The following is a 10,589-nucleotide window of genomic DNA, read 5'->3' as shown; positions in this document are numbered from 1 at the left end:
TGGGCGGGTAGAGAAACAAGTTAAACCACATGAGGAAGAAACAGTCATCCAAATCCATATTAGAAGTTCTGTACAACTGATCTAGTTTAAGAAAGAAAAGACATGAAACGAAACAGGGGAGCAGGGAAAGGGAACTGTTACTGATTAGAAGAAACTTAAGAACCACGTCAAATAAATGCAAGCTGGACCCTGATCCTGATTTAAACAAACCAATAAAAAGACACTTTTGAGAAAATCAGGTGGATATGAAGGTGGACGGACTATTAGAAGACATTAAAGATTCATCAATTTTATTAAATAAGAGATAAGATAGTGTCTCACCTAATGAAACTTAAAAGCTTTTGCACAGCAAGGAAAACTATAAACAAGAGGAAAAGACACCCCTCAGAATGGGCGAACATATTTGCAAAGGAATCAATGGACAAAGGATTAATCTTCAAAATATATAAACAGCCCATGCAGCTCAATATTAAAGAAACAACCCAATCCAAAAATGGGCAGAAGACCTAAATAGACATTTCTCCAGAGAAGACATACAGATGGCCCACAAACACATGAAAGGATGCTCAACATCACTAATTATTAGAGAAATGTAAATCAAAACTACAATGAGGTATCACCTCATACCAGTGAGAATGGGCATCATCAGAAAATCTACAAACAGCAAATACTGGAGAGGGTGTGGAGAAAAGGGAACCCTCTTGCACTGTTGGTGGGAATGTAAATTGATACAGCCACTATGGAGAACAGTATGGAGGTTCCTTAAAAACTAAAAATAGAATTACCATATGACCCAGCAATCCCACTGCTGGGCATATACCCAGAGAAAACCATAATTCAAAAGGCACATGCACCCCAATGTTCACTGCAGCACTATTTACAATAGCCAGGTCATGGAAGCAACCTAAATGCCCATTGACAGATGAATGGATAAAGAAGATGTGGTACATATACACCATGGAATATTACTCAGTCATAAAAAGGAACGAAATTGGGTCATTTGTAGAGATGTGGATGGACCTAGAGACTGTCATACAGAGTAAAGTAAGAAAGAGAAAAATATCGTATATTAATGCATATATGTGGAATCTAGAAAATGGTACAGATGAACAGGTTTGCAGGGCAGAAATAGAGACACAGATGTAGAGAATGAACATATGGACACCAAGGGAGGGGGGAAGGGGGTGGTGGTGGTGGTGGTGGTGGTGGTGGTGGGATGAATTGGGAGACTGGGATTGACATATATACACTAATATGTATAAATTAGAAAACTAATAAGAACCTGCTGTATAAAATAAATTTTTAAAAAAATAGTGTCTCAGTGGTTATGTTCAAGTCTCCCCATCTATTAGAAGTTGTTATAGATAAACTGATACACTTTGTATTTGCTTATGTTACATTCCTCCCCGCCCCAAAAAAAGTGGTAGGAAACAGAATTGATTCCACAAATTGGAATCATACTGAAAATTTTGAAGTTCAGGGATAGATACCAGAGGGTTTGCATTCCTTACTCTTACTGCATTTGTGAATATTTGAAAATTTCCATAATAAAAACATGGGTTATTAATAGGTGGTAGAAACCTTTTAATTAAAATTTTAAGATGAGCATTTTTAAACATCTTCAAAAGCTATAGTACAAAAAGTAAGATGTATAGGGCTTCCCTGGTGGTGCAGTGGTTGAGAGTCCGCCTGCCGATGCAGGGGACGCGGGTTCGTGCCCCGGTCCGGGAAGATCCCACGTGCCGCGGAGCGGCTGGGCCCGTGAGCCATGGCCGCTGAGCCTGCGCGTCCGGAGCCTGTGCGCCGCAACGGGAGAGGCCACAGCAGTGAGAGGCCCGCGTACCGAAAAAAAAAAAAGTAAGATGTATAGATTTCTCTACACCCGTTTCATTTCTGTTATCACAGACCTAGTACACTTTGGGATACCATGCAGTTCTCTAAAAGCCACTGTTGTATGTATGTGTTTACTTATTTTGTTTGTTTGTTTGTTTTTTGCGGTACGCGGGCCTCTCACTGTTGTGGCCTCTCCCGTTGCGGAGCACAGGCTCCGGATGTGCAGGCTTGGCGGCCATGGCTAATGGGCCCAGCCGCTCCGCGGCATGTGGGATCTTCCCAGACTGGGGCATGAACCCGCGGCCCCTGCATCGGCAGGCGGACTCTCAACCACTGCGCCACCAGGGAAGCCCTGGTTTAATATTTTTGAAGGTTAATGATTCCCTCAAACATTTACGATGGTGCCAGCACACCTTATGAGTGTCTTCATGGGAAGTAAATAGTAGAGCATTAAATTCTAATTTCAAAGCTCCTCTTACAGTGTCTCCTCTTCTGTTTAACTGTGAGTGCTGAGAGCCCGGTGCCTTTAATGAAAGTGCCTCCCTGCGATGGGGACTGTGTGAGGGACTTGGGAGGGAAGCAAGCCCTCGCTGTGACCTGTTGGGGCTGGGGGTTGAAGGGCAGAGAAGCACCTGGAGTTTTCATCTTCTGAGGAAAAGACACGAAAGGCTTCGTCCTAGACTGCTTTCAGGGAGCATGATGTTTAAGGGACAAAATATGAACAGTAAAGGAGCAGAGAAGAATCAAAATCAGTGGAACAACAGTGGTGGCCTGCTAAGCCCTGAGCGGAGTGAAGGAGACCCTCTCCGCCTCGGAGTGACTTACAGCCTAGCGGGAAGGAGACTTGCTCATGACTGTGGTTATTGATAACAGAGGCGTAAAGTAATTTGGGACCACAGATGAAGAAGGGGATGATTCAGCCTGAGACAGGAGGGTGAGGTCACATTCCAGAGCAAGGTGGCATTTGAGAGGAGTGCTAATAGGATGACAGGACCACGCCAGACGTGGGGTAGGGGAGGCATGCTGGACGCATGAGAATGAGGCATATGGGGGTAGCAGGGCTCCAGGGAGAGGAAGCGACCACTTGAACAGCACACAGGATGCCCGGGGGTGTGCTCGGAGGAGGACAGTGGACACAGCAGCCCCGCGGGCCCGCGGAGAACCTGTATCAACCGAAGAATCATAGACTTGGTTCTGTAGGTGCAGAGGAGCCACTTGATCAGTTAATGTATTTTGGAAAGAGAATTCCTTTCACCAGAGGGGCTGGATTGCTGGGAATAAGGCAGAGCTGGAGGCAAAGACACCAGGTGAGATGCTTTCTCCAGAGTCTGGGAGCCGGGCGCGCTGGTGAAGCACAAACGGGGGCGGGGGGGACGCAGAGGCGGGCAGCACTGCGGCAGCAGCACGCCTCACCTTGTCTTTTCCCCGTTTTACATTTCGTACAGGTAGCCAGAGTGTTATGGTGGTACTACTACTCCAAATTAATAGAGTTCCTGGACACGATCTTTTTTGTGTTGCGGAAAAAAACCAGTCAGATTACCTTTCTTCACGTATACCATCATGCCTCTATGTTTAACATCTGGTGGTGCGTTTTGAACTGGATACCTTGTGGGCAAAGTAAGTGAAGTTGTCAGTTTTTCAGTTCTGTGTGATGGGTCTCCCATACTGAGCGTCGCACACCTTCAGGAGAGAGAACTGGGCCCGGCCCAGCCTCCTTGTCACACGGGGAAGCACACCTTTGCCAGTGGCCGTTTCGTTTCTTGTCTTTTTTTTTTTTTTTTTTTTTTTTTTTTTGCGGTACGCGGGCCTCTCACCGTTGTGGCCTCTCCTGTTGCGGAGCACAGGCTCCAGACGCGCAGGCTCAGCGGCCATGGCTCACGGGCCCAGCCACTCCGCGGCATGTGGGATCTTCCCGGACCGGGGCACGAACCCGCGTCCCCTGCATCGGCAGGCGGACTCTCAACCACTGCGCCACCAGGGAAGTCCTGTTTCTTGTCTTTGATCCTGGCAAAATCTTTGAGTATTACGATAAATTTTAAAAATGCTTCCTTTTCCGTGCACCAAGTGCCCGATGGCCGGAAACCCATACCCCAGCTGGAGCAGTTTTACTTCATTAACTGCAGCTGTAAAAAATACAGCGCCTTCCACAGTCACCACTTAGCTGTGGTACAGGTTGAGTCACATCAACTTTGGGGGCTTGTTTTTCCATTCTGAAAAATTAAAAGTCACGTCACTGTGACCCACCAGAACAGTAGCTTTCAATTTTCTTTTTCTTTTTACTGAGAGCTTAATAAGTGATACGTTTTATATCACAACCCAATGTCCTCATTCATATATATACATTTTGTATGAAACAAATTTCATGAAACAGTATTTAGCCCGGCTCTGTGTGATGCACTTTATTTCTCGCTGCGTTGGGTCTTCGTTGCCGCACACAGCCTTTCTCTAGTTGTGGCGAGCGGGGGGCTGCTCTTCATTGTGGTGTGTTTGCCACACACTGCCACCGCAGTGGCTTCTCTCGCAGAGCATGGGCTCTAGGCGCGCGGGCTTCAGTAGTTGTGGCTTTCAGGCTGTAGAGCGCAGGCTCAGTAGTTGTGGCGCACGGGCTTCGTTGCTCCACAGCACGTGGGATCTTCCCGGACCAGGGCTCGAACCCACATCCCCTGCATTGGCAGGCGGATTCTTGACCATCATGCCACCAGGGAAGGCCTGTGATGCACTTAAAAAAAAAAATGATCTCACTTTTTCAGAAAGCTAATGACAACTCTCACTATATTGATTTCACAATTGACTGATGTGTCGGTTATATGACCTGCAGTTTGAGAAACACTGAGCTCGCGAGAACAGTACTTTTCTATTTGATGTTTATTGTCTTGTACCCAAGAATTTAAAAGTGTTCTGTGAAAAATCAGAACAGGTAAAACTTAAAATAGTTTTGTCCTAGGATTTAAAAGCTTGTGGAGATGGTATTTTTAAAAACCCGAAGGGTATTTGCAATACATCATTGACTGTGAAGATGCAAATTTAAACTCCAGTGTGAAGAAAAATTGTTGGAGGTGCAGCAGAGAGAAAAGAGACGCTTTCTCATGCCTCCTAGACCGACATACTCTGGTCTTGGTTATTAGGATTACAACAGACTTGCACTGTAATCATAGGCTGAAATCAATACCGCAGGACTGTTGTCAAGGTTAAGTATGTTTCACGATTATCAAGTTTCATTTATAACTCACTAAAGCATCTAAAAGTCGGTCTTGAATAATCACTTTGTAAAGACATCGTATTTCATTCACAGGAATTCTGTGTGTGTGATGATTTCTATTCAAGCTAGAATATTATAAAAATTAGCAACTACTCTTTTATTAATGGATGGAAATGAAAACTCAGGTTGGAAGAGAAACATCACTAATATTGTGCTGCCTGGTACTCTGAAACTGTATTTGTGTTTTCATATAAATTCACTGCCCTGACAAGCTATTCCAGCCCGTGTATGAGGACTTGCCAGATTCCTGGTGGTGTTCCTCTTGTTTCTTATTCGTTGACTTGATCTGTCTAGATCACTAATCCAGGATTGGGAAAGCAGGCAGGAGAATTTAAATTGATTAGTTAACCACCAACATACGTGCAGTGCCTTTTAGTTTATATAGTATTATCTCGTTTAACCGCATCTCACTCTTAAGAGATAATTACTCTATACCTGTTTTCCAGATGAGAAACGAAATTTACAAACTAGTATGTCCAAGGGGACAGAACTATTAGGAGGTCCCCTGGCTCCACAGCCTGTCTCCTCTCCCACAGGGCTGACAGCTCATAGAGGCATAGCGCTCACTTTGTGCTGGGCACCGTTCCGAGCCCTTTGCCTGCATTGATTGATGTCATCCTTACGACGAGTTCCCTGTTTCCGTCTCCGGCCCCTTACCTCTTTGCAGCTCAGTCCTTTTGACCCTTGGTTGACCCAACCTAGAACTTAGCCCTCGCTCCTTGGTTTCCTGAAACACGCTTCACCCACGTTGATGTCAGATTTCATGAAGGTGATAGCAGGGGAAGGGGAATTCCACGGCACAGCTCAGCACAGGAGCTATCCTAAAACTGGATTTTAGACGTTCTTTCTTCCAGAAGTCCACGAGGTGGCTTGGCTACTGGGAAAGTCCCATAGGCCCGCCTCTCCCCTGCCCCAGCCTCTTATCCTGCTGGACCTTTCCTCTCCCCTGTATTCTCTTACCTTCTGCAGCATCTTCTGGTTCTAGGTCCCTGCCAGGTAGATTTTATTTACTGAACTACAAAGAGCAATACATTTTCCTTGACTCTTTAGCACCCTGTCCAGCTATGAACAAAGAAGGCTCTTTCTATGATCAAAATGGCTCATCAAAGGTTTAGCTACAGCAAAGACACTTCCTCAGATTCTGCCACCTGATTGGATGGTGGTAATGACAGAAGCAGCAAAGCCTTTGCGAATCTGGGGTTACCTGTTTGGTTGGCACTGACTGAAAACCTACCCCAGGTTAGTCCCTCTATCTAGGTGACCTTGGGCGAACCCCCGGATAATGGCACAGGAATCAGGGTGAATTTGTCAGGGTGAATTTTGTTAGTGCCATATTGTTATTTGTCTTCAATTATGATGTACAGGAAGGGTATTACTTGACAACGAACGGTCGTACTTGCTAGAAGAACAGTACTTTATACTGTACTTTTCTAGGTTTCTTCGGACCCACCCTGAACAGCTTCATCCACATCCTCATGTACACTTACTATGGCCTTTCCGTGTCTCCGTCTGTGCGCAAGTACCTCTGGTGGAAGAAGTATCTCACACAGGCTCAGCTGGTACGTCATCCCTCTGTCGGCTTTTCTGCATGCGAAGCATCTGCCTGTCCTCAGTCCCAGCCCTGGAGGTCAGAGGCTTTTCTGCGTGTTGAGGCTGCCTGTTTTCCTCTGACAATGGACTTTTAAGAGCAAAACCTTGTGTGCTAAAACGTCTGTGTGAATACTTTCGAAATTACTATCTGTTAAAGCATTTTTACCTAAATGATTTCAACTGTGATTTTTCCAGGAGAAAATTAATCATGGCCAATTTTATACACTTCCTAATTGCAAACAAGGTTTCTGGGTAGGACGGTGGGCTGCTTCAGCGTTGTCTTGTTTGTTTTACCCCTGCACGAGGTAGGGAGTACGAGTCGTCGATTTCTAACTGCCTGAATGCAGAGTGGTTCCACCCTTGCCGCCCCTGCAGGTGCAGTTCGTGCTCACCGTCACCCACACCATGAGCGCTGTCGTGAGGCCCTGCGGCTTCCCCCTCGGCTGTCTCATCTTCCAGTCTTCTTATATGCTGACGCTGGTCATCCTGTTCTTAAACTTCTATGTTCAGGTAAGTTAAATATAAATATTCAACTGTAAAACACTAGACTGTGCACTTTTGCATTATGTATTTAATTTTACCGATTTTTATGGTAGCACAGGCTTGTTGATAAATTCAGATAACAGAGGTGCACACAGTACAAAGTGAGACTTGCATTCTCAACTCCTCTCCCTGTGTCCTCCTCACAGGATAACCAGTGTTCATGGTCTGGTGGGCATTTTGTTAGACGTTTTTCAATGCATGCATGTAGTTTTATCAAAAATATGCATTCGAGGGCTTCCCTGGTGGTGCAGTGGTTGAGAGTCCGCCTGCCGATGCAGGGGACACGGGTTCGTGCCCCGGTCCAGGAAGATCCCACATGCCGCGGAGCAGCTGGGCCCGTGAGCCATGGCTGCTGAGCCTGCACGTCCGGAGCCTGTGCTCCGCAACAGGAGAGGCCGCGACAGTGAGAGGCCTGCGTACCGCAAAAAAAAAAAAAATGCATTCGAATCATGTATTTGCACCATGCTACCGAAGTCTGCCCTCTGAAAGTTAGACACTGTGTATAGTAACACAGATCCAGGAATTCTGTATGAACGGTGGAAAACATGGACTAAATGAACTTAATATTAAAAAACTGTTTCCATGTCATCTACTGCTACACTGTAGACTCACTGTTTATTTGGGGGAAAAAAAATTATTTTAAGGCGAATCAGTATGGAAAGGTCACACTGACTTTTTCTTAAGTGTCATTTTCTTTTTAACAGTTTCAGTGGAAGAGATTTTCAAAATGCAGTTTCAAAGCGACTGTTATAAGAGAACTGATGGCAGTGGTAATAGCACAGGCCTCACGTGGCTGTAGATTTTAAATTGCTCTCCTTTGTGGGCTGCAGAAATAGAAACCTTCATAAGAAAAATGAGAACATACAGTTTATTCAAAACAGTACTTTTGAAATTGTATTCAACTGTTTTCTCCTGCTTTGCTGATTTTTTAGTTTGGGTTGACTTTCAGCAAATGCATAGTGGTTTTACACAGAGGACAACTGTGGGAACTGAACTTTTGACAGCTTTTCAGCTCTTGTGTTTCTGAAACTGGACTAGCAGTGCTTTGTCTTTTGTAAGAGATAAAAGTTTCCTTTGAGAATTTCTAAAGAAATAACCATTGAGAGAACCAAACAAAGCCCCCACCCAGCCCTGCTGCCCCCCATCCCCCCCCCAAAAAATTGCTCAGTGTTGCAGGAAGGCTAAGGGAATCGGTAGCCCAGCAGGGGGCAGTGGCGCTCAGAGCTGTGGTTCCATCTGCTGGTTCAGACGGAGTCTTAGTCCTTTAAAATTGAGTGTATGCTCTTCAGTGTTGACCCTTGTTGATGCCATTGCTTTATTTTAAAAATTACATCCTTAAATAAGTCATGGGGATGTAACATACAGCATGGTGACTTTAGTTAATACTGTAGTTCATATTTGAAAGTTGCTAAGAGATTAGATGTTAAAAGTTCTCATCTCAAAAAAAAAGTTCTGTACCTATATGTGATGATGGTAAACTAGACTTTGTGATCATTTCACAATATATACAAATCAAATCATGTTGTACACCTGAACTAACAATGTTGTGTGTCACTTGTACCTGATTTAAAAGTTCAAAAAAATCATATTCTTTCCAAGTAAGCAACTAATGCAGAATAATTTGAATGCTAATCCCATGAAACTGAATACATAAATACTAACCTGATGTGGGTAAGGTGAAAGAAACAACTTTTCATTGTTGGAATTCATGCATCCCTCTTGTTTTTACCCTATTATTTTTAACCCAAAGCTTAAAAATTGTCATATTACAAACAAGAATTCTTACTAGAAAGTTCAGTACCCAGTGAAGATCATGCACTGTTTTAGACCATATGTCACATTATAGACAAGGTCTTATTAAAAGATCCTTTTCTCTTTCTCTCTCCAACATGTACACAACCAACAGACATACTGGAAAAAGCCAACGAAGAAAGATGGGGAAGACCCACATGCAGGGCAAGAAGTTAAGAATGGTTTTTCCAAAGCCTACTTCACTGCGACAAATGGAATAACAAACAAGAAAGCACAATAAATGTTGAGTAAGACAAAGCATATATACTAGCCTAACAGATTCGCTTGTTTTAAAGCAACGACTGAATTGAAAGTTATATATGTTTTAGCATAAACTAATTTCTTTTGAGTTTATAAATCATTTGTACCGGGAATGTATTAATATATTGCTAATAGGTTAATCTGTTGACATGCTTCCATCGGCAATGAGGTGACAACTCTGCAGACCTCAGAACTGGTGCGACTTCTCTCCTTCCCGCACCGACCTAACCCCTCACCAGACACTCTCTTGATAAAGCCTTCTGCACCTACAAAGCCAGGACACAGGGAGCACTGTTTCTCACAGCAAGTCTGCAAATAAGAAGTTAGAGTTTTGTTCAGATTTAAAACGTTTAAAGCAAAATGTTAATTGTCTTCTAAATACAGGGTATGCTCTAATCTATCTTCAGCAATGACTCTCAGTACATAAAGTAATCAGTCCATTTGTTCCTTTATGAATCAACCCCAGAAAATATTCAAATGGTCACATAAATGGAAAGCCCAGCAAAACTTTTCTCTCTCGTCGGTCTCTGGAGTGTCAAATTCCCACAGCTACTCCTAATTCTCTAGTGACGTGGTAACAAAGTTCGTATTTTTTTTTTTTTTTTTTACTTTGAAGAAAAATCTTCTACCAAAACCTTCACAGCTCGGGCTTGGGTAGGAGTCGTTCCTCAGCTTTAATTGGGTTTCCTTCATTATTCATATATTCACATCTACCTCCGATGTCAAGGTGCCCCAGGTTAGGATACAGATGCAATGCTCAGTTTTAAAAGCAGGAACTGACTTTGCCCATTTCCTTTCTGACAAGGACTCGAGTCCAGTGGGCCCTTTTTCTTAGAATGATATGTCACTGGACTATTAATAAGTCAGAATTAATAGAGCATTGGGGGCAAAATAGACATTGAACTTGCCGACGATTTCTTATGAGCCTCCTTGTGAGTATTATCCCCCAAATACTTGCTGTCACTCTTTGCAGGTTACATTATTGAAAATAGGAAAAGAGGGCTATGGGAAGGTGCTGGGAACGAGCCACAACGAAAAGCACCAGTTTGGCAAACTCGGCGCTTCCTTTCCCTGCTCCAAGTAACACGAGCTCCACTGAGAAGCACGGGAGCAGAGGAAGGTTAGCAGGACCTTCTCCCAGCGGTGGGGCTATTATTTACTATTATAAATTGTCCCAAGAATGGAAACTGAGGATATTTTCTGAAGATCTGATGAAGATTGATATACTGTAAAATTTTTATACCCTATAAAACAAGATTTGCCAACTTTGATGCTTTATCTTCTTTCCTACCTTATTTTAAGAAGTTTTTAG

At 43.8% G+C, this 10,589-nt stretch overlaps 1 protein-coding gene across 1 annotated transcript in view; it reads left to right on the top strand.

Annotated features, from left to right (window-relative positions):
* Positions 1–9,383, top strand: part of ELOVL2 (ELOVL fatty acid elongase 2) — a 67,411-nt gene extending 58,028 nt beyond the window's left edge. Inside the window, 4 exon segments of the mRNA XM_007466404.1 lie at positions 3,279–3,450; positions 6,527–6,651; positions 7,058–7,192; positions 9,132–9,383. Of these exon segments, the coding sequence (XP_007466466.1) occupies positions 3,279–3,450; positions 6,527–6,651; positions 7,058–7,192; positions 9,132–9,257 (558 nt within the window). The 3' untranslated portion in view covers positions 9,258–9,383.
* Positions 9,384–10,589: the final 1,206 nt, after the last annotated feature.

Source organism: Lipotes vexillifer, unplaced genomic scaffold (assembly GCF_000442215.2).
Source record: "Lipotes vexillifer unplaced genomic scaffold, Lipotes_vexillifer_v1.1 scaffold444, whole genome shotgun sequence".
NCBI lineage: Eukaryota > Metazoa > Chordata > Mammalia > Artiodactyla > Lipotidae > Lipotes > Lipotes vexillifer.
This window is presented reverse-complemented; position numbering and strand designations above follow the sequence as displayed.